Below are 25,211 nucleotides of genomic sequence, written 5' to 3'. Positions count from 1 at the left end.
CAAGAGCACAGTAGTCCCAGCCACCTCTTTTCGGTATGACCAGTGGACATCCACAGTGTTGCAAATCCACTCCCGTCAAAGCCCCTGCATTCTCTCATGCATGGAGTCCTTGTGGTGTAGTCAGTCTGTCCATCTTGTGTGGGCTCCTGAGATTTCCTCTTCTTCCCCCACTTCTTGCTTAACAGATCCCTCTGTGTTTGCTGTTGGGGATGAGCAGGTTTTAGCCCTCAAAACTTATAGCAGAATCAGTGAAATGGTTGATGTTCTTATTCAGCTATTTTAACCTTTTATCAAAATAAAGTGGACTATACAGAGAATACTACCGTGATGCATTGCATTTCTGTGCAACAAACATACCTTATCTATCTGTTCCAGCATATTAAACCAGTCTTAATATTTAAATTAATCTTTAAGAAATGGCTGTAAACTTGAATTGTATAGAAGTCCAATATTTTAAAAAGCAATTTCTAAAAATATCTATTCTGGAACAAATCAAATTACATTCTGCTATCTCAAATAACTCAATTAGTGTTTTAACTCTTGAAAACTGATTACTGATTGTAGTGTATGTACTATTTAGTGCATGTTTTAAAGTGTGTTGTAAAAATGCCTGCTGTAATGAGTTCTCCTAAAAGCAGTCTCTAACCGGCTTTCCACATGCATTCAACTGTAGTAATATGAAACGAATCCACCAATCTTTGTACAGTTGAAGGTATTTGGGAAAAGATTTGCAGTTCACCTTTTAATATTAGGGGTGCAAATAATCTAGGCTTTTGTGATAGAGCAGTTTGTTACAGCATTGGGGTTTTTCTTAAACCATTTATCTTACTTCCATAGAGCACTGATCTTAAGTCAAATACTTATTCTCAGAAGCTAAATATCTCTAAAATTGCAGACAATGAATACCTATAGTTGTCTGCACACCCTTCAACAGGGAATTTTGGCTGTGTCAAAGGCTGTTCTAATATTTATGGGGCTGTTTTGAGACATGGGGTTTGAACCTAACCTCATCGTACACTCTCACTGAAATCAGTTGAATTGTATGAGGTTGAAGCCATCCAGAAAGATTAGTGCCACTTCCAACACACATTCTTTAAGAATTTATAAAGGGAATATTGAATTTATATGCATTTTCTCGGTCTTGCAGCATTTCCCTTGTGAGTTACTGAACTATTAAGCAGAGCTAGAGAGAATGAGGCTGACTGATGAGATTCAGAACTTACCTGCTCTCGTATACCCTGAATAGAACTGAAGCTTCAACAGGGCACAAACAATACTAAACAAAATTCTTGAAAATCAAGGTAACTCTTAATACCATAGTGCCCTGGTACATTTTATTAGGGTGAAGAAAACTTGCTGTTCAAAACTAGAGTACACTGATAAAATATCAGTTGTTTACTTTTCATTGTCTGAACACATACAGTACTTTGCTAATAGATGTAACTACTGTTTGCTGCTGCTTCGGTACTGAGTTGTGCTAGTGTCATCCATTTATCTGGTCTGGCATAAGGTGAATCCGAATTGTTCTCCCCTTCCTTACTCTGTACTTTAGAGAAAATTAAGAGGTGACTTGTTTAGCCTATAACTACCTCCATGGGTAACAGAAATTTGATAATAGAAGGCTCTTCACTTTAGCAGACAAAAGTATAACAAGATCCAATAGCTGGAAACTGAATCTAGATCATTCAGACTGGAAATAAGAAGCAAATTTTTCACTGAAATAGTCAGTAACTATTGAAACACTCACCAATGGTGAAGAAAGGGGATTCTCCTTCACTGGAAAATTGAACTAGAGTATATCTTTTAGAAAAAAATCCAGTCTCGATTTACAAACAGGAATTAATTCCGAGAAGTCCTCTGGGTAGTATACAGAAGGTCAGACTAGATGATCACAGTGGTCCCTTTTGGCCTGATGCTCCTGAACAAACAAGCTGCTCTTCTGTCACTAGGCTATATTGATTGCTTTGGGGTTCCAGGTAACTTATAGGTGGGTTCTACCTTTGTTCCTTTCCCAAAAATCCCATCCCTTTTATATTAAAACACATACTCAAATATCATAATCAAACTTCTCTATGCATTGTATAAGTTTAATTGTAGTATAATTTATAAATAACACAGGTACAAAGCCAGTACAGATGGTATATTGGATATTATCCTGCCTGTATTATTCAACAAAAATGTAATAGAGCACCACCTCTATATCTCTCAAACATATGATGTTTTTTATTTGTCTGTGTGGGTAGTAATTGCAAGCAATATTAGCGTAGTTAAAACTGAAGGGACTGTCATTGTTCATTTTTTATCATCTCCTTCCTTCCCCAAAAGACCACATTTTTGGTGGCCTTATTACTTGATCATAAATAGTCCAGGTTAAGTCTTGATATTCCCTCTGCTCAGACCTTGCGTATTCATGCATGACTTTTCTTCTTAGGAATGAGGGGAAGAATTAAGTTCAGCCTCTTGTGAAAGGTTATTGTACAATAGTGGGCAAACTTAAGTTTTCTTGTTATGACAGTTTCTGCACTTTAATAGCATTCATTATTCTGTGTATAGGAAATATTTCGCAAACAGCTAGAATATGCAAACATGAGAAACTAAAGCTGTTCCCTGTAGCATGTAGGCATAGAATTGCTTTTATGTAGTAAAGACCACAAAGATTTTTTTACTTCTAAAAGCTTAAAGATCCCCACATACATTCTATTATTGGCAGTTTTAGATGAAAACCTGTAAGAGGGACCAATTTTTTTTTTTAATTGATACCATGGGCACTTAAACTGTCAGAATTAATATGGGCCTAGAATTGTTAACACTGAGTATAAATAAAAAAAGAAATATTTATGATGGTACTTGGCATATTTGAACTTCTCTGCAGACTGAAATGACTAAACTATTTACACTTAGCATTGTAAATAAGATATGTTCTTTTCAAAAGGCATCTTTATTCCATAATGAAATCAGCGTTGCTGCAAGTTCAGGGACTCAGTATGCTATTTTGTCATTAGTGCACTCAAACTAACCGACCATTCAACTTTAAAAAAAAAAAAAAAAAAAAATCCCACAAATCCTCAATGTTGTATGAAGTACCTAGGCATGCAAACCTTGACTCTCTTCTTGGCAAGCTTTCATTTCAGGGGTAAGGGACATCTGTTTAATTGAACACATTAACATCTCTGACTATGTATCTTAAAATTCACTAATGTGTTTGAAGATTGTCTAAATACATAAAAACAACTTCTTTCTTGGGGGCCATTATGTTTTGTAATGGTGAAATGGCTGTTCCTAAGGTGTTCTGAATGTCCAATCCCTTTTCACTGTGAACCAACACTAAAAATAGAATGTCTGTCTGTCTGTTTAAAATATGCAGGATTTGGGAGTTAAGCAGGCTCCCCCACAGTCTAGTGAAAGTTTATTAGCTTGACTCCACCTAACTCAGTGTGCACCCCAAAAGTGTAATGTGGGTCTGGAATTCAAACTACAGTTCAAAGTGTTAATATTACTTTTTTGGTCCCATCTATATTGAACTTTAAACCTGTTCAGACTAACTGTTAAATACATGGTTTGCTAGGTGATATTCTAGCCTAGAATGCTATTAGTCTCTGGTTTGAATAGACCGGAAATGGGAACTTTTTTTTTTTTATCCAAAGCATTGCATTAATGAAAAGAGTTTTTCTGGGTAGAACATGAAAGTGTGGTGGTAGTGGGAACCCTCGACTGATGGGATATATAGCTCTTCAATGTTGGTTTTACTGTAATCCAAATTCATAATGACCTACAGACGTTACAGTTGGTCATCTGGCCTATGTCTAATTGATTGGTGGTTTTAGTCCAGTTCTCAGAGGAGCCGTCGCATTGACTGTGAACAAATATGCCAATTCTGAATGTTTGTGGAAACTGGAAAATCCTTCTCTTCCCACAGGGTGGTTCCTCAGGTTGAGGTACATTGGTAGGGAAGTCAGTACACTCAATTGTGTTGTGCGTAGAGACATTCGCTCTCTAAGATGGCCAACCTGGCATCTTTAAGTTGTGTTAGTTGCATACATCTTTTAATTTTTTGTTAAACAACACCCAAGACCTTTGGGGTTAAGGCTAAAAGACTTTGGGGATGTATCATGGTAAAATTCTATGTCCTGATTTGAAAATGTCTCTCAATGTAATAATGCTGCAGTTTTCAACCAATATGGGCCTGACTGAAATTAATGGAATGTCTCCCATTGACTTAAATGATATGGGATTGCAGCCTGTATCTATGATCCATCCCCAAAGTACCTAGATATTGCAGTTGATTATAGTTGTTACTGTTTATAGAGTCAACACTTTTTCTTCTGTCTCATAGAAAATCTCTTCTCTATGATCTCAAAATCAGAGATCCCAAGCCTACAAACATTTGTGTATGTTTAATTTGAAACATGAGTAATCCCACTGACTATAATGCTTAAAGTTACATTTGTGTAAATCTTTGCAGTACAGGGCCCAAAGTTAATGAAACTATACACAGACCAAGCAAAGGGAGGAATGAGGATGAGATGCAAAACAAATTAAGTAACCTGAAAACCAATTTTAAACTTGGGAATAAAATACATCGAAAGCGAAATAGATGGCACTAGAAAAGGCAATCTTACCTTAATGAACTGAAATACTCAGTAATTTCAGGTACTTACAAGTTAGAACCAGATTCTGATTAAAGCTCCAGGATCTGCATATCTGATGAATCAGTATTTTTAGTTGCAATATGAATTTGAAATTTAAAGTTGGCCCAAAAGTTTTGTATGTAAATCTGAATGTCCTAAATTGTCCACGTCAGTTCAAAATACACCCACACTCAAATTGAGTTTAGAGCAGTACTTAAACCTCTTATTATTTTGGCTAATGATATGTTTTTAAACAGATTTCTTTATTGCATATCAGGATTTATATTAAAACTTTGCTGAAAAATATTTCATTTTTTTGGTGGCACAAAGAGGAATAAAGATTTCTGAGCAAAAACCTGCTTTCTTTACTTATAGAACCCATTTTTAAGTCAGTGGGACTGCTTGTATGAGGCAGAGAAGCAGGATTTGGGCCAATATCTATAAAGAAATGATGCATAAATCAGGGCACTGTCTAAAACCCCTATCTCTAGGACTAGGTAATCTTTCAGTCCTCTGGAGCGAGGCATTGTAATCCTACAATCTACTTTTGGAACTAAAAACCACACACAAGTATAATTCTGTTTTGTGTCCCCCTCCCCGTCCCCCCCCCCGGGAGGGGGGATAATCAAGTTAAATTTTAATAGTGGCTTTAGATGTTTGGAGGAAATATAGTGGAATTCCTCTCTCTCAAACACTAAGCGTAGTCATTTCTATGGCATCTCACTTTGTTGCAGTTCTGTAGCAGCCAAAAACTGTTCCAAATATTTTAGTGTTCAGGTTCTTGTTGGCTTGCTTCAACCCTAGTTTGTGGCCTAGGGATATATCTTGGTCCTTCTGAAATACTTTTATGGTTTCTATGGATGATCTGAAACCAGCTGAAATATTAGAACTTGGTTTCTTTCCAGTGTTGAATGATATAGAGGAAGGAAGCTACCAATGGTGGAGACGTTGTGTATACTAGACTTTTTTGCCAAAAAATTTCTTGTGATTACTACCAGAGTTTCAGTTGCACTGGTGGTAGTGTTCCATCAGTGCTCCAGGTGGCTACCAGTGTCTTAACCATCATGTTGACTAGAACAGCTCAGAGGCAATGCCTTAAAAGGTTAATTTTATCATAAAAAGGTTTTGCATTAGTGTCGTTATGTAAACTGGTTCGAACCTTGATTGTGGCCTTCACTGAAAGAAAGTGAGAATGGGTGAGTGGGAAATACAGTCTTGTAACTTGTTTGGAGCTGTCCATCGGACTGATTTTGTGTAAACTGCATTATGTACTTAGAGATGTGACTATGGTCTTAAAATGCAACAAGCTTTGAATCACTTCTGCTTGAAATCTAAACTTCCTATGTTACTGGCCATACAGGTGGATTCGAATAGATGGAGGAATGGACACTGGATTAGGAATTGAAGTCCTCTGAGTTTTAATGCTGGCTCTGCTACTACTGCGCTATGACCTAGAGCAAGTCGCTCATCTTTGTGCCTCCGTTTTCCTGTCTGTAAAATGGCAATAATACTTACCTATCCCATGTGGATGTGTGCAGATTCCAAGTTCTGCACCATCAATCATCAAAGAGCTATGTCAATTCTATGTAATTTTTAAAATCTGTTAGCTTATTTGCAGAATAGAAAAGTTTGTGCTCTAAAGGAAGAGGAAGAATTGGAGGTTTAGGTTGTGATTATAGAAGAGGAAATCAAATTTTTCTAAATCTATGTACTGTTTTGTGGCACTAGTACAACCTCAATGTTTGTGTATATGGTGTCTGTCTGACTTAAATTTATTTGGACAGGCTGGCAAACTATAGAACAACAAAGTAAGTGTTAACTTGGTCACAATATCTTTTGCCTAAAACAATTGTTAGTGACTAGAAGTAAATATTAATTTCAAGGATTATCAGGTCATTGGATATCATTAATCTAGCGGACAAAAGCTCTATCCTGAAGTTTAAATTTCATCAACTTTCTGCTTTCCATGACCAGTTTGCTGAACAATTTATAGAACTTCAAAAGCAGTAGATAAAGACACTTATTTAAGTATATTTTTCTAAATGTTCTTTTCAATTAAAAGAAAATGTGCGGTCTTGTTTTTTGTTTGTTTTTAAGTGCTGCTTTAGGTGGTTACGTGTACACAGAAAGTCACTGTAAAGTTCTGGGTAAAGAGATCCAGTCTTCTAATATAGCCTTGTCAAATGTATTGGTACATTTGAGATACTAGTAGATGCTCAGCTGTTGAAAGTACAGCAATAGTGTATGCATACAGATTGACGAGACCTGTACCACATTGTACTGAGGTATTAGCCTTCTGTTCTTGTGGAATTGTGATAGCTGAAAACCAGCTGCTATCATATGTCTACATATAAACCTCATCACGACATCCGGGGAGCATATTCAAATAGTTTTCCCATTTTTGGCCTTGGTCATTGTTTGTCTAATGCTATTTTCTCTCTCTGCTCAAGGGCACTGTAGCTTAGATTAGTTTTCACATGCAATAATGGTACAAAATGGAAAACGAATTTAGCTGTTTATTGGCCTTTTTCATACAAAGATGTGATGGACATTTTGTAAATTAGTGTATTTCTTCTATATTTGTCACCTGAAGGGAGAATTTTCCAATTAGCATTATTTTTATCCTAGTGAGCAATCATGGAGAATATGGCACAGAATTCTTTTTTTTTTCTTAAATTGGCTTTTTACAGTTAAAAATAGTGTTTGTTTAATTCTCCCTCTCAGATCCCACTTCTCTCCACCACGGCCTTTCTGCTTATTAACTGGTATACACTGAGTAAGGTTGTAACATTCTTGCTGGCTTATTTACACTGTTACTGTCTTTATGTTCACTATTGCTTCTAGTTGCATAAGCAGTTCCTGCAGGAATTGTAGCTTGCTTTTTTTTACTGCAGGGACATACTAGAGAGGGACTGTTGTAATGAATCCATCCACTAACAAGATCAGTTCTTACTAGCGACTGATCAAAGCATTCAGATTCTTTGTTTCCTTCAGAACTTGTATGCTTTATTTCACAATAATTGAAATTGGAGACTTTCCACACTAAGAATAGAAATGACTTTATACAGGGATTATACTAACCAATTAGAAATTATTAAATGCAGCATATAAAGAGATGTACAGAAATGTGAGTCAAATTAACAAGTTTCAACTGGCTTATTTGCCTCCACAAACCAATTTCTTGGGCTGATTCACCAAATGGTGGTGGTGACAGAGCAGGAGTTCATTTTGCTGTGACTTGAAAACCAGGAATAGCAGAATAAGAGGGAGTAGAAAGGGGAATGAATTTTGGATTTAAAAACCCAATGAAGATGCTGGAGGGGAAAAAAAACAATTTAAGATGCTAGAGAACAGCCAGCTACATAGCTCTGGGCACATGCTTATTACTCTGTAGCATCTTCAGGAGCATCTTCTCTACTTACTGTCCTCTCCAACTACATTTTTAGAAAACTGTTCGTGGCATTGGATGAAAAGGATTTTCTCAAATGTTTTCATTAATATCTAGTAGGTAGAATATATAAGGTCAGTCCCAGGACAGAAAATATCTAATGTGAATGTCATCACAATTGGGGATTCAGAACTTGGTATCTTAATGATTAGCTGATCATATTGTTTTGAGGCTATGGAAAAATTAAGCCAATATACTATTCAAATCTAAAATTGACCTCTGCACTGTATGGCACTGTTTAGAACAGTGGTTCCCAAACTGGGGTTCGTATAATGTTACAGGGGGTTCACCAGAAAAATTTCACTAATGGCAGCCAGAGGACCCCAAGCATTGGAGGCAGCAGGTGGGACCGGTTGCAGGGCAAACAGCCCGAGCCCCAAGGAGAGTGGGGTGGGGCAGTTGGGGCTGGCAGCCCGAGCCCTGCCCCCATGAGTGGGGGAGCCGGCAGCCCGAGTACCAGGGAGAGTGGGGCCAGACAGTTTGGGCTGGCAGCCAGAGCCCTGCCCCCATCACTGGGGGAGCCGGCCGCCCAAACCTGAACCCCAGCCCTCCACGCAGGGCTGGCAGCCTGAGCCCCAGGGAGAGTGGGGCTGGGCAGTTGGGGCTGGCAGCCCGAGCCCTGCCCCTGTCAGCGGGGGATCTGGCTGCCCCAACCCCAGCCCTCCGCGTGGGGCTGGCAGCCCCAACCCCAGGAAGAGAAGGGCCAGGCAGTTGGGGCTGGCAGCCCAAGCCCTGGTGGTCAGCGGGACCTGCAGCCCGAGCTCAGTTGACTGGGGCGGTCAACAGGGTCCAGCAGCAGGAACCCCATGGAGTGCGGAGGAAATTTAAACTTAAATCCCTGGAAATATTAATTTTTAGGAGGGGGTTCACGAGATTTCACAATTTAGTAAAAGGGGTTCGCAGGCTGTTAAAGTTTGGGAACCACTGGTTTAGAATATAGCATTAGAACTTTGCAATGGCTAGCACATTTCTAGAAGTGCATTACATTCACAGTTGGTCCCTAACAAGTGGGTACTGCAGCCTTTGTATTGAAGGAAAATATTTGAAGTTAACTTTGAAAATTCTCTGTATTTTTCCCATCTTTGGATAGCTGAGGACTAACTTTAGCTATTTCTTTTGTGCCAAATAGGATATTGCGTAAAAGAATTTCTAGAGAGGGGAAATTCAAAGCCAGTAGCCAATATCGGTGCCTGGAAACCACAGTAGTTTGTGGATTTTTTGATACATGGAAAAGTTTTGAAATGTATATTCTCCAATTGCTTCTAGAACTCATTCAGCTTCTAGTAGGCCATGCTCTGTCCATGTTATCTCAAGGTGTTCTGAGAAGTGACTTCATGGAAACATAAAATGTTTTCATTTCTGTTTTTCAGAGACTTGTAAACTTGTACCAGACAGACTTATTTATTAATGCTTATACAGGTCTGAATTATTTTAGCAGGTCAAAGTGAATTTTATAACACTTTTGTAAAGAATATTGCAACTTACAAACGCTACAGGAAATGCTGATAGTATCATTAACTGAACACTTACTCAGCAGTTACTCAGCAAACATCTAAAAAGTTAATGATATAGTGTGATTGCGTATAAATCATTACTGAATAACTAAATTCTCTAACTTTTGTTTTGAATCCATAGTTGGTGACAAGGTTCCTGCTGATATAAGAATTACTTCTATCAAATCTACAACTCTAAGGGTAGACCAATCAATTCTGACAGGTAGGCTGTATCATTTTTGAGTTATGTACATATATGTTTGGAATTCGTTTTGATTCACTGTCTCCTTGAAAAGTCCACTGGAAACCAGGCCCAAGTCGCTTAAGTAATGTGGTTTGCTTGGTGACTGTATCACAATGGCTAATGATCCTGTTGAACAATATGATCTTGCAATATGAGATTGCAATGATGAACATATACTACTAAATACTTGGTTATATAGGCTCAGCTTGTGGGAGATTAACGAGTTTTCTTCTTTATGGGGGTTCTGAAGTTTAATTGGGGTTGTTGACAGATGCATTTATGTAAAATGAAACTACATCAGAGAGGATACCATAATTGGGGCTATTGATTTGTGGCCAATTATCTATAAAAATATGAAGTACTGGGTTATACTAGCAATTGCTTTGTGCAGATGCAAAATCTGCAGATATACCTCCACTGCTACAATGATCAACACCCCGCAACACATAACACACCTTTCAAGATCCATGGGTCCTACACATACTTATCACAACGTGTGATGTACTTTATCCAGTGCACTAAATGCCCCAGTAGCAGTTATGTGGGTGAAACCAGACAATTATTATATTCTCAAATGAACTCACACAGGAAAGCAATAAAAGACAAAAGCACCCTATCACCTGTGGGTGAACATTTCTCACAAAGCAGTCACTGTATCTGACCTATCCTCAAAGGAAACCTGCAAAATGCTTTCAAAAGACAAGCCTGGGATCTTAAATTCATAACTTTGCTAGACAGTAAAAATCATGAACTGAACAGACACACTGTTGTAATAAGCCATAAATCCAATCTGTAACCTGTTAACACCCTGCCCCCCCCCTTCCTCTAGAGGAGTGTTAATAGGTCACTTCACCTTGAATGTTTCCTTGAGGTCTGTTAATTACTTATGCTAAACAATCTGTTCAAACCTTGTATTTAGCAGTGATACTTTATGCAAGGGTTTCCCAGACCTGAAGAAGAGCTCTGTGTGTAAGCTCAAAAGCTTGTCTCTGTCCAACAGTAGTTGGTCCAATAAAAGATATTCCCTCATCCACCTTGTCTCACTAGCAATTGTTTGCCATTTATGGAGTTTGTTCAGACCGAGTGATCAAGCATTTTCTGTGTATTACCCAGATATAAGTAACAATTTTTTTAAAAGTTAAGGAAGCTCATATTAAATGAAGTACATTATGCAACATGCGACACTGTAGTACTCTTAAATATTGAGTCTGCCAAACCTCAGTTTTCCTCTTTTATAAAAGCAAATCTGAATTTATATTTGACTTCAGAGGTTTGTCTTGTGCATGGTTTAACAAAATTGTCTTATTGAACTTATGATAGCAAGCAAACATACAAAAATTCAGAAAAATGTGATCAAACACCCTGAGTTCTGAAGATCCTATCACTTGTTTACACCTCTGCTTTTATGGCTACACTGTGGTCAAAACCCTTTGTTTGAGGTAGGGGGAGTTTTACATATAGATTAACTTTTTAAGACTTTGTTAGCCAGATTGACCTAGGACAACGAGAAGCAGAAACTGGGGCTTAGTAGAACCTCTTGCTTAACTTGTCTTCAAGAGACCCTATGTTTCAATAAAATGAATTTTTCCTGTCTGGGTGAATTTCGGACTACTGTGGTGTTTTTTCTTTTCTGGGTTTCTAATTTAGCAGAGCAGCCAGACTAAGAAATTTCACCCTGATCAGGGAGATGAAGGGGAGTGTCTTAATTCAGTGGTACTGTAGTGTGTTTCTTCAGGATTCACACAAAGTGAGAAGCTCCTCCTCATTGTCCCAGCTGTCAGCCTTGTAACTGAAAGGGAAAGTGGTAAGCTTGGAAGTGCTGAAAGCTACGTAAACTAACTCTTTCAAAACTTGTGTTTGATACTCAATCCAAACAGTGGCTTGTAAAGATGTTTTCATTTTGAAAATGTGTACTGAACAAACCTTATATAGTAGGCTATAATCTGCTATTAATATGGCCCTGGAATCCAGATATTACACTCTACCACCTGATGCTTGTGATAAACCAGAGTTAACACCTTTAAATCACAGGTAACTCACTAAATGCAGCAGCAACATGTGGCTTTTATGAGAGAGATTTGACCTTGCAAAGAAGTGCATTCGGCCATGTGTAGATTTCAAGAACATACTGTCTGTCTAAGGACACTGTACTCATCCAAACCTTCCCTCCTCCCCCACCAAAGTACTGATTGCGTTCTGTGCTCTTACGCACCCTTAGAACTGCTTTAAAGTATTTGAAAACATACAAATTCTAATCTATAGCTTTTGTGGATTCATTTAAAAGTATTAAGTGGATAGAGGGGGGAAAAGGAGGCTAGGGTGTTTCTGGCAGATGCCTAAACATCTGGACATGAGCTCCACTTGTCCATAGTCCATTCAAGGATGTGTAAAAACGATTGGGTTGTCTTCTCTCGATAGCAGTTAATGATTAGACAAATTAAGAGTCGGTCATTGTTTTTATTTTGGATTTCAGTTTTACCATGTTGTAAACCTAATGTCTCTCTTAATCCTTCCCAATATTCATAGCTTCATTATCTAGGCCTCTGAAGTGACTATCATCCTCTGAGGCTGTAATGCTTTTCTCTAGGCTGTTCCTTTTCCTCCTCACTCCCAACAAAGATGATAGGCTCTTTATGCTCAAGGACAAAGTCCTGGGCTATAATGAAAGTTTTGATTTGTAACACCATTAAGGGGGAGGGGAGAAGGGTACATCCTGGAATATAAATTGGCCCTTCCACTTATCTCTAACATATTTTATTTGATCAGTTTCTCAAATTGAAGGCAACTAATAAAACTTCATACAGAAATTTGAAAATATTAACATTAGCCAGTCTGAAATATGGTGTAACACAGTTACTGTAATGCTAAACTGGCCTCTGAAATTTGGATGACTTTTTTCAGAAAACTCATTCTCCCTAATTATCATATTCCACCCAAGATAAATATAGAAAGAAAATGAAAGCTTTTTTTAAAAACAAAACGTTAATAGTGTCAATACTTAAAATGATCTGTCTAGCTCCCTGCTTTCTCTTAAAATAAAGAGCCTCACTTAAACTCTAAATGTTACTTAAAATCTAGAGGTACTTATTCCAAAAATATGAATAGCTTGCGTTATGTATGCTTTTTTAATGTGAATTCTCATGTCACTGAAGTATACAGTATTGTATCTGTCTGGCTTTTGATTATATTCATCAGTCCAGTTAGTTTCCTGATGCCTTACAGGGAATTATTCTTAATTTTACAGAATTTTATATCAGAACAGCAGGCAAGAAATTTCAGTTAGTAGATCTTAGTTGAATCACTTTTGCAGTGTCCAAATTCAGTGTATACTTTTGATTTAAGGGAAAAAAAATGAATTTATTTATAAAGAGACCAGCTGTTGCTCTTTTCATAAGTAGAGGATTTATCTTAGAAATAAGATGCTAAATGTAACTAGAAACCTTTCATCATGAGGAAACTGTTCAGTACCTAAGTTTAGTTTACCATTTAGAATTTCTGGGCAGGAGATCAAAATGTACCTTTCAAAGGTGGTAATGAATAATACTGTAGATTTATATGCCCTTTTCTAGTTGGTGTCTTAGATCTTTTCTTTGAAATTTTACATAGGCAAGAATAAGGTCAGATTAGACTGAACTGCTCTTGTTAAGAGAACCAGTAGAAAAGTGTATTCTTTACTGAACTTACAGAACCTTTAGGGCTAAGAGACTAGGAAGAGGAATTGAAGAAAAGAGAATGGACCTTAATCTAACAGGATCCTGTGTGGACTCCTGCCTTCCAATGGAATTAATTTCTTATCAATATTTCCAGACTCCATCTGAAAAATCTTTTCTGGTAGTATTTGTTGTGTAAAACCCACATCAGGCATGGGGTCTGAATGTTTTATAATCTTAAAAATGGGTGCTCCCCTGAAGGAAAACCTTGAACTCACTTGAGTATAAATCTCTTCACTTCCAAAACAAAGTTTAAAAAATAAAATCAAAAGGAAAATATAACCAGCTCTTCTTTTGAACTGTCCTAGAGATAGAAACAAATGCTTATCCTTGCTGCTTGTGTGTGTGTGTGTGTGTGTGTGTGTGTGTGTGTGTGTAATATGTAGCAGCCAACCCCAACACACACACACACACACACACACACACACACACACACTCTCTCTCTCTCTCTCTATAATATGGGAGATTACTTCATTACTGGCTTCTACCCTATGTTTACATCTTATTTGAAAATTATGCTTCTTGTTCAATTTTCAGCAAACACACTACTACAATGTTTAAGTTGAGAGAACACCAAGACTGCAAATCTGTTTTAGTAGCATAAGCTGATCTAAGAATTTCCAAAAACATGTAAAATAATAAATTACATGATTCAGCAAGAACTTAGAATAGATAAAAGGATAAGTGAGACCCAAAGATTCCTTGCTACAGTCCTGCATAACATAGGAAGAATTATTATTAAATTCTGAGTAAGATCCCAAGTCTTGTCCATACATCGCCTAAGAAAACTACATCACATCCAATGCTTGCTGTTGAGTAAGCTGATGTCATTGGTGCCCTCCAAATTATCGGGAAATATCTTTGAATCTCTTTATAGAGGACACTGAAATCTGTGCCTCTTGATTGTCAGTGACCAAATGTTAATATCAGGATAATCCAATAATGGACCACAAACAGAAACCTGAAATTCACATTTTAAATCTCCTTGATAAAGTTTTCTTAAACTTAATTTAGTAATAAGAAAAGTGACTCAAACCACTTGATTATCAAAGCTTAAAAGCAAGAGAGCATAAGGATCTTATGATTTTTAAATTTTAAGGAGGCAAACTCTTAATTTCTGCAATGATTAGGTTATTCTGTTCTTCAAACCTTTGATCAACAGCTTTCCTCCCATTGATTTTAATGTGGAACAATCCCACTAAAATCTGTTGCTTACAGAACAGGAACCTTTCCATTGCTAGGTGAACATGTAGATAGAAGTCAGTATATTCATATTTCAGCATTTGTATTTTTGCTTTGAGAAAACTCTCTGATTTTTAATTTTTCCAACTAAGGGAGCGAATGTTATGCAACCTGCTACCAATTGTCAAACATCAATGAGTATGGTAGACTCATGTCCAATGACAAAGCAGTGATAAGATCTAATTCTGTAAACAATAACATGATGGTCACTAATCACTTTTTAAAAGCGTAGAGGCAGCAGAAGTAAATACAATTCTACTATACAGGAAATGCCATATATCAAACAGTTTGAATTTGTTTACTGCCTTTTGGGAGGCAAAATATATATGTTTTTTTTATTTTTAAATATATATAATTACACACACACACACACACACACACACACACACACACACACACACACACACACACACACCCCCTTTGTTCATGGTGTTAGTCAAGTTGTGCATTAATATCTGGTGCCCTAGGAATGACTTAATGCAAGATGGGATCTACAGTTGACATTACTATCACTTGCATGTCTGATCCTAAAAGCAGTGGTATATACTTCCAGTTCTAGTATACATGGAACACCTATATATATTTGGAAGTCCTTTCAGCTTTTCTATGAATTGTAATATTTCCCTTTGAAATCTAAGACTTTATTAAAAAGGACTAAATCTACTTTAAAAGAAACGTGAAGTGTGGGTATGGAAACAATTAAAACTTTATTGAAATGCTATAAGAAAAGTATATGCAAGTGCCATGACACAATATAAATACGGTATAAATTTACACTCCTTAAAATTGTATTTCCTATTAGATCAGTTTACAAGTAAAGTTAAAATTATACATAAAAATTCCCATTAACACTATAACCTTTATTTAGGTGAATCTGTATCTGTCATTAAGCATACTGATCCTGTTCCTGATCCTCGTGCTGTGAACCAAGACAAGAAGAACATGCTTTTCTCTGTAAGTAATATTTTTTAAAGTTATGACAGTTAGTGACTTACAGCAATATAGAACTTACCAAATGAACATTTGTGGAGCTTTTTAAGTCTTAGAACTTCAAGAGTTATGCAGGTTAAAGAACACTATAAATAGTATGTACATGCTACCTTGCTGTACTCTACCAAACATAAACTGCTGGCTGCAGCAAGCTCATCAGATTGATTAGAAACCCAGAGGAAATCCTGTCTGCTTTATTAAAATGAATCCTTAAGGAAAGGGTTTCTCAATCCAAATAAACTCGAGCAATGTAATTTCTACTTTGGTGCAGAATCTTAAGAACTAGCAATATTTCATAAAGAGGAATGATTTGAATTGAGCTTCCCTAATTTGTATATTGTGTCTGAATATTCAGTGAGAACTAAAAGCTTAATTTTAGTCTATGCGCCATTTCATTGCTTCATACAGACTGAAAAAAAAATTTGAATGCTTTAGGATGCTTAAATATTAAATAGTAAATGAATGATTATTAGGTTATTGGTAAACTTTGCTTTTCAAGGTCTGATTCTGCCATTCTTACTCTCACTGAATATATTCATGAGGGCACCCATTTGAGCCCAGGAATAGTCAGTGTGTGTACCAGGTGGCAGAAGTGGGCTCATAGTTAGCAAAATATGAAATTCTTTCCTTGCAGTTTAAGGGTGAAAGCTACCATGGCTGTAAGTCCATTGACTTGAGTGGAGTTGTGCTTGCCCACCCAAGGACTGAATTTGGACATAGGTCTTAGAAGAATTTTGTCATGCTGCATGTTATGAGTCAATATTAAGAGATCTCCACTGGCCCATCCTTTAAGGAAAGTCTGCATATCTGGATTTATTGGGGAATGTTAAACTTAAAGAGAAATGTAGCTGAAACAAACTCCAGGCAGTCTGGACTTAGTAAGGTGGTTCTTATGAAATATAGAAAAATAGATATTGTAGGTATAAATGGCTAGTCTGGACATAGAAGTAGATTTTGATTCACAAATCTTAAGTAGTTTTAAAATGCTAACATGGTTAAGGGTGGCAACATTTTTTAGTCTTGCCTACTTAAGATTTGAGGACTTATTGAAGTTTCATGTAACATGTCAAAGTTTTTGTGCAAAGAATTTTTTCACTCACTTCCTACCTGCTGTTTTAATCCTCTTTCCTAACTTACGAAACAGTAAGGAAGCCACTCTGGTGCTAAGAGCACATTTGATTTACTGATGATCTCTTGATAAAGGTGACATTGCTGACATTAACTCTTCATAACATTTTCACTCTGTATTTCCAGTACTGTACTGCATGAACTAGATCTTACGTTTACATGATAGTGATAGCAATTAATGTTTGTAGTAGGCTTTTTGTAGGTGGCTATCTATCTTGTACTCAGAGCAGGTAGCCGTGAAAGCATTGGGGAATTTAGCTTAATTGTACTAGCAACTTGTCTGGAATCGAGCAGTGAACAGTTTAAAAATTAGAAAAGCAGGTGTTTTTCAAACTGATAGCATAATATATATACAGGTCTCGCACACATTCCTCTCCTCATTTTTCCTTTTTCCCCCATAGAGACTGTTTTGGCTTGTCTGTTTTTAGCTAAAAAACATCAAATTGTTATTAATGGAAAGCTCATTGACAACACAGTACTTTGGGTTTACTTTTAGTTTCAAGCTTAAATGAAAATCAGTAACTTTTTTAAAAATCCTACTTACTGGAAAAATTGTTACATGAAATGACTAAGATTTCTATAACTAAAAGAGTAAAAATTCTTCAGTTTATCCATTTTACTTCAGATTGTGTTACTCTTACTTATATAGTTAGCTTCCCCTTTTGTTTTATTTGGATCTTCCACCGGGTAATAAGGAACATAAATATTGGTAAGGGTACTCGTGCCCCTTTAAGGACTAATGTATACCACCTTACTGACCTCACAAAGAATGGCTGTCAAAATAGAATCCAAAATAACTTCTGAAGAACTGATAATAGTGAAATATGTGAACCACGTGAGCGTTGCATCTTAAATTAGCCAAAATCAGAGAACAAACTTTCAAATAGAACTTAATGTCTTAGCAGAAAAGGTTATCTGTGAATCTGGTATGTAACAGGCCTACTTCAATGTTGTCACAGAAAGACTTATGAATCTTTTTTCCCTTCTTTTTTCGATCCCAATTTAGGGTACTAACATTGCTGCTGGTAAAGCTATGGGAGTGGTTGTAGCAACAGGAGTGAACACTGAAATTGGCAAAATTCGTGATGAGATGGTAGCTACTGAACAAGAGAGAACACCACTCCAACAGAAACTGGATGAGTTTGGAGAGCAGCTGTCCAAAGTCATCTCACTCATTTGCATTGCTGTCTGGATAATCAACATAGGTCACTTCAATGATCCAGTTCATGGTGGCTCCTGGATTCGCGGCGCTATCTACTACTTTAAAATTGCTGTTGCTCTTGCTGTTGCTGCTATCCCTGAGGGTCTGCCTGCTGTTATTACCACATGCTTGGCCCTAGGAACCCGCAGAATGGCCAAGAAGAATGCTATTGTTAGAAGTCTGCCATCTGTTGAAACGCTGGGTTGCACATCTGTTATTTGTTCTGATAAGACTGGTACTCTCACAACCAACCAGATGTCAGTTTGCAGGGTATGGTGGATTGATTTAATTTAGTCTGCATTTCCTTCCCTCCCCTTCCCCCCCGTTCTCTTATTAAACATTGTCTAAATTCTATTCCTATATGAAACAATGTGATCAGCTTTGCTTAGATGCCGTCAAAATCTTACTTTATTTGCTACAGTACTATTCCACTTTCAGTTCAGCGTTCCACCACATAATGTTTAAGATTTTCATCTTTTCTGTATTTAGTTATGGCCAAAAATAGCTGTACCCACACTTGATGGAACATTTTTCATTTGCAGATACCTTTCTTAACTGTCTCATGCCACACAGTTTTAAAAACAGGGCCATTTTCCTTAGGACTATCTGTCCACAGGTCCAGAAGTATAGAACAGGTATATCAGAAGGAAAGTGAATAGATATCTTGCTTTATGAAGGTAGGCACTTGGAGATCTTCATAGAGTGAGAGAATGCTACAGACTATGAAGTGTTCAATATTATTTTACTGTCTTTGACTGTACACTGTTGTTCCTTTTGATTTACTTCGTACTGGGCATCATTGCTCCCAACCCTGTACTGACTCTCAAACGTCCACTCTAGCAGATAGTCAAAGAAGTGAAAAAAGGAAAGAGGCACCATCAATGGGAGTATGACCAAATTACAGCAACTTCCATGTCGTATTAAACTGTCCCCTTCACCCCCCTTTCTAACTTTCACCTCAATTCTGTAATTCATCAGCTCTTCCTCATTGAGGTTTTCTGCACTAGCAAAAATGGGGTCCATAATTCACCCCATTGCAACTCCAAAGGTGGAAGCTGTTATGTAATAGATGTGGCTCAGGTGGGGACAGGAGTTTTTACCACCATATAGCATCAGATCCTATGAAAGGATGTACCTCCCTCTGTTTATCCCATCTTCTCTAGCTTTATACTTGCAATAATGCAGAGATTTGAAATATTCAAGTACGCTGTATTGTAAGATTAATTTGGTAGACCAGAATTCAGATCTGAAATGCCTTCAGATATGAAAATAATCATGCACTGACTCAATTGCCAGTGTCACTTTTGATACTAGACATAGGAGAGTAAAGCAACTGACTGATTTTGTTCTTCAAAAAATAGTTTCTAATGTTGATTAAAGTAGTATACCATAACTGCGTACTATTGTGCTGCATGTTCAGTTTCCAATCTTTCGTGCAGCTCTGCCACTTGGAATTCTGAACAGAAATTTTCTGGAAACGGTATTTTCCAAGTTGATACATTTCTGATTCAGATGAAGATTTCTTTTCTTGAAGGGTAGTTCAGTTATTATCAGATATTAGAGCTACTGTGCTGGCTGTGTTACATGACCTCAAATACTGTTCAAAATTACTGTACCAGACCAGAATTTTAAATGTATAAATGTGCTATTAAAGATTTGGGGAAGCTCCCCAACCCCCCCAAAACCCAGAAACTCTTAAACATTATTCTCTTTATTTATTCACTTGATTAATGGCAGGTTTTCCTTCTTTCCTTTTTAACCAGATTGCTAGTCCTACACAGAGTTAAGTGTTGTAGTGTTTCGACCTAAGAGAGACAAAGCAGCTGCTCATTAGTATTCTGCAGGAGGTTACTTGCAGTGGTATTGCATAACTGCCCAAGCCTTCATAGGGATCATTTCATCACTCAGGTGCCAAAAAGCAGAGCGCTTCCTTGTTCTTAAGAACATCCAGATACTTTCAGATTCATTTATAAAGGTTTTTTTGGAATGCAACATTGGTCCTTTCTTATATTTAGAAGGCTTAGTGTTTTGGGTCCTATGCACCATGATTCATTCATGTTTTCAGAAGAGTCAAATCATTAAAATTTTGCAACTGAAACTCGTTTGCCATACTTTAATGTAGACAGGTGGTACAGCTACATCTGGCTTCACTTAAGGAGGCACTGTGCTTAGCTTTTCAAGAAGCCTTTGACATGGTAATTCCATGTGAGATTTATATCTTCTATATAGTGTGCTGTTGCTGAATTGTAGCCTGTACATGTTTGTAGGAATTTAAAGATTTGTATGACAAAGATTTAGGACAAGAGTTACTCTCTCTTCAGTCTGATGCCGTTTCATATTCTCTGGAGAGACTTTTAAATTCACCCACCTGTCTGCCTTCTGAATTTTAACTATTTTGTATAATTTTCAGCCATCATGAAGAGCAGTTATTGACTATCTTGTTATTAAGACTTCAGTTTTTTCTACCAATGGGATTAGAGGCTTAAAGTAAAAGTGAGGCATTACCGAAACATGACTGACTGCTTTACTGTTTTTAATCTAAAAAGTTAATGTCCTGTTTCTCTGTCATATATTTAACAGCATGACTTTGTGGGAATGTTGTGACTGGTTCATATAATGGTGCCAATTATGTAATATATTCTATAACCAATTACAATCGTATTGCTATACTAATGCTATACTATTCCCACCATGACCACTCTGTCAGCTGGGTAGTTTATCAAAAGGCATTTGTCATTTTGGAATATCAGAACTTCAGGCATTAGATTTTTGACCCCTTGTCTGATTTTGGTTCTGCCTGTGGCTCATCTGCTGTGGAAACAGAGGATTAAAGGATGAAGATGACTGAGTCAGGGGGGGAGTGTCTGCATCCCTCAAATACTAGTTTATTCTCTACTTTAGAAATTACACTCCATTGTATGTTGCAGGGGTACTTGAGCTATTTGAATGCCCTCCAACACAGTAATACACTGAAAACAAATTTCTCTAGTAAAAAACTAAAGATAGGAATGCTCTTACTCAAAGGCTCGTAGGAAAAGGTCACTTCCCTGGAGTCAGACATTACCTAAATTCTCTTGGTCTCTGATATCTAGAAGCAGACTTTACTGCTCTGAAGTACTTTGTGATTCTGTCTTACCTGATATGGTCTGTACAGATAAATCCATTCCGGTCTTTCAACTGTTTGTTTTTCTTGCCTTGGGACTACTGTGCTTTTAACAGATTCGTAGAAAATCGGTATCTGGATTTACGTTTCTGAAGCCTAGGAACATACCTCCAGAAAGATCTGCTAGAATTAGAATTACCACCTGGGCACATGACTAGGTCAGGCAGTTCAAGCTGAGCCAGTCACTTTTAGCCCTTTTGATCAACTTGCTCCACTGTTACCACAGTTGATGGACTAACAATCCTGACTTGCATAACAATAGTGTTACATGCACATATGGTTAAATATCTGGAGCAAATAAAAATTATGTAGTCAAGGATGAATTTTAAAATAGGTATCTATCCTTTTTGCCTGTTTCTTAGCTTTTCTGTGAACTGATTGCTCCTTCTTAAATTTTATCTTGTGTGTGTATATATAATGTGACAAATTCAAACTGATTTTAGTCCATTTAACTTTAGTGTCCTGATTATACTAATTTAATATTTTAAAACACTTTTTTCTTACAGATATTCATCCTGGAAAGAGTAGAAGGAGATACCTGTTTCCTGAATGAATTTACTGTAACAGGGTCAACATATGCTCCCATGGGAGAAGTGTAAGTACTTCATTCATGTTAAATGTCTCCCAATTTATCCATTGGTTGTACATGTACAGACTGATATGCAGCTCAGTACATTAAAGTATCTGATAACATTTGTTAATGTATCAAAGTTTCTCAACCATTGTGTATATAAATTTGAGGTTAGAGACAACCTGTTTTAGCCTAGAATAGAACTTCCTAAAAGGAAGTTAAACTCTGCAAAGCCTAAATCTAATGAAGCATCTTTAAAATATACATTTTTTTCGATATTGTTCACTTGACAACTGATCTTCCAGAAATGATGAATTAGGGTTGTGGGATTTATCTTGTTGAAAGCTTTTTAGATTTAGGGTTTTTTGAAAGGTTTTCATAGTTTAATAAGTATCTTTCAATGATGCTGCATGGGACCTACATTCCCATTCCTTTATGGAAATTATAGTCACCTGTTTAAACCTAGATCTTAAATTCTTGTAATCTCTCTCAAATAGTATTGCCTCCTATGAGGACAATTGAGGAATTCATTGACTCTTTGGGTTGCACTCTGTTCTGGAATTCACCTTTTTTCAAGCCAAAATTGAATAGATGCTCAGGACCTGCAATACCCTTTGAACTCTGTAGATCAGTGCTTAAGGATTGGTCCTTTACTTTGTATCTACAGTAGCTTTGGTTTTTATCTAAGGTTGTACGCTGTGAACCACAAGTACTCCTTCTCTAAGGTGCCACAAGTACTCCTTTTCTTTTTGCTGTGAACCAGTGTTTCTCATCAACTTGTCCATGGACTGGCTCTGGTCCCTGAGATCTCCGTGACACAGTTTAGGAAAGCAGCAAGCCTGTCCCTGTAACCTTATCAAAAAGGTTAAGAAACACTGCTCTAAATCACTGACTTTTTTGAAAAGGTGAATAGCTTTATTGTCTCCAGTGGAAATGTTAATAAACCTAAAGTTACACTACTGGGATGGAGATTTTTGTTTGTTTGTTTTTCATCCTTACAATTCTGAGAATCCTAGGATAGTACCCCAGAGAGAAAATATCTTTCAGCAGAGAAAAATTGAAAAAAGGAGCTGTGATAAATAACTCCTTCTTGGGGGGACGGGGTATGCTTTTTTGGATATATTTTAATTGATGAGGATTTTTTTTTACAAAATTTCCCTATGCAACGAGGTGAAATATATACTTCACCGTTTGAGGTTTGGCATACGTTGCTCCAAAAAGTCAATAGGTTTTAGCAATGTCCATAGTGATAACCCTCACAGCAGTAAATAGAGTTTTCAATATTTAGAATTCTTAATTCTGTACATTTTATTTTTTGTTTAAAAGTTAATTGCAAATAAGACTTTGAATTTCCATGTCAAGAAATAGGTTATTTTGGGCCATCCAAAAGACTTTGTAGCAATTTCCTTTTTATATAAGGAATCTTCAGGTACATGTCTATTTACATTTACCCAATACCAGTCAGTGAATATGGAATGTTAACATAAATTGATGACTGATGTCAGGACTTATTAATAAAATAAAATAAAATATATAGTCATCGTTCAAGTAAAGAAAATGTGGGAGTCCTTGAGAAAGCTCAGGTAGGATACTGTGCTTGTGCATTTCATAGTTCTACAGTATGTCACCTTGCCATAAAAAAAAAATTCTGATAGTTGAATCTGCAGGTCCTTACGGCAAATTGATAATCTTCATCTTTGCTTGGAGAGGATTTTGTCATTCAGTCCACTGGGTTTTTTGTTTGCTTGTTTGTGGGGGTGTATGGTTTATAACCATTTGGAACAATAACTGACTTCACCTTGGATTTAAAACATTTTTAAAGCAAATAATTCTCCAGTACATCAAAATAATAAAACCATTCCTATGTAAGTTAAGAATTAGTTTTTTGGGTGGTGGGTTTAAGGGCTAGGAAACTATTTTTTTCCATTTAGGTGGATGGAAGGAGGCACCTAAAGTTTTGGTACTTCATGAAGTTTCTCTAACTCAGGAAACACGTTAGCGCTTTCTGAAAGCTGAAAAACTTTATAAAAATAAATGCATTGAGAGTATGAATTCAAAAGGAGCATATAAGTTTTCTATTGGAACAGTAGAACCAGTTTTTCTAATGGAATTGACTATGGAGCTGAAATTTTAAAATGTAATACTCCTCTTGTCTCTGTTTGCCCCATACCATTTCTGAAGAAACCTTATTCTGTACACTTCACTCTGCAGCAGTATATATGGCCTGTGCACACCTTCACTATCCTGGAGGGAGTGATCACGCTAAAAACTGTCACTTTGACTCTGAACTTTAAATTTCTCTCTTTGAAATCTCCTTCACTAATCTAAGAGCCTAAAGTCAAAGTGAGGAATTTAAAGTGCCCTAGGCTCTGCACAGAGGCTACTTGTGCACACCATGACTGAGTCTCAGAAACACAGGGAAGAGTAAGGCAAGAAAAAACAGTACTGTTAAATGATAAGGTTCCAGAGGTTATCCAAACAAGTTATCCTCAGAAAATAGAAATCCTACCCAAATGAAGACATTAGAAAAGAGCATAATCTATGACATGTAAAATGTGAGATGAAAATTAAGAGGGCTGAAAGAATTTGAAGTAATTAATAACACACATTCTTGTTGTATCTGTACTAAATTCCCTATATTTTTATATCTTTGCCCGTAGCTGTAACTTAATATACAAAATATTTAACAAGGAATGATCCTTTACATTTAGATTCTATATATTTTATTTTATTTTATTTTATTTATTTAAGATTACTGTTTTTCAAATATGCACTTCTGGTTATTTATACGGTATGCAGCAACAGGTTCCAGTATTTGTATAATTTATAGTACTACAAAATAACACTGGAAAAAAGCTTGCTATGTAGCTCGATTTGCTGTATGTTTACAAGATACGTTGTACAGACGCTCCCCGGGTTACAGAAGACCCGATTTACGCAAATCCACACTTATGGGAAAAGTTCCATAAGCTAGAAATAGAAGTTGTTTTTTTGTTTTTTGTTTTTTTTTTGTTTCCGCGTAATAGTCAGGTATATGTTTCCGACTTACGCAAAATTTGAGTTACGCAAAGCGTTCCGGAATGGAACAATTGCGTAAGTCAGGGAGCATCTGTACTATGTAGCAGTAGTCTGTTTTCAAACTGAAGTACACAGCAGAAAAATGGACCCCTGCTGGTGGACAGCTTCTGTTTAGAGGGTAGACCGTATTCACTGGCTTATTTTAAAAAAAAGTACCAGCAGCAATTGTCATAATGGTTCGATTATTTCATGCTAACCAGAGGTATGCTAATGTTCTATAAAATAAGTCTCTATAAGTAATACCATTCTAATGTGAATATCTAAGTGTGAAAAGTAAAGAGGGGATGTAGCTCTAATATATGAAATTAACATTTG

The 25,211-nt window shown here is 36.8% G+C and overlaps 1 protein-coding gene across 2 annotated transcripts in view; it reads left to right on the top strand.

Moving 5' to 3' along the window:
• ATP2A2 (ATPase sarcoplasmic/endoplasmic reticulum Ca2+ transporting 2) overlaps window positions 1-25,211 on the top strand; it is a 79,996-nt gene that overhangs the window by 33,167 nt on the left and 21,618 nt on the right. For both annotated transcript variants that reach the window (XM_037878814.2, XM_007058283.4), the window contains exons 6-9: window positions 9,712-9,792; window positions 15,634-15,719; window positions 17,890-18,354; window positions 21,754-21,842. In XM_037878814.2, coding sequence (XP_037734742.1) covers window positions 9,712-9,792; window positions 15,634-15,719; window positions 17,890-18,354; window positions 21,754-21,842 — 721 coding nt within the window. The remainder of the gene's footprint in view (window positions 1-9,711; window positions 9,793-15,633; window positions 15,720-17,889; window positions 18,355-21,753; window positions 21,843-25,211) is intronic.

Source organism: Chelonia mydas, chromosome 15 (genome assembly GCF_015237465.2).
Source record: "Chelonia mydas isolate rCheMyd1 chromosome 15, rCheMyd1.pri.v2, whole genome shotgun sequence".
NCBI classification, from domain to species: domain Eukaryota; kingdom Metazoa; phylum Chordata; order Testudines; family Cheloniidae; genus Chelonia; species Chelonia mydas.
This window is presented reverse-complemented; position numbering and strand designations above follow the sequence as displayed.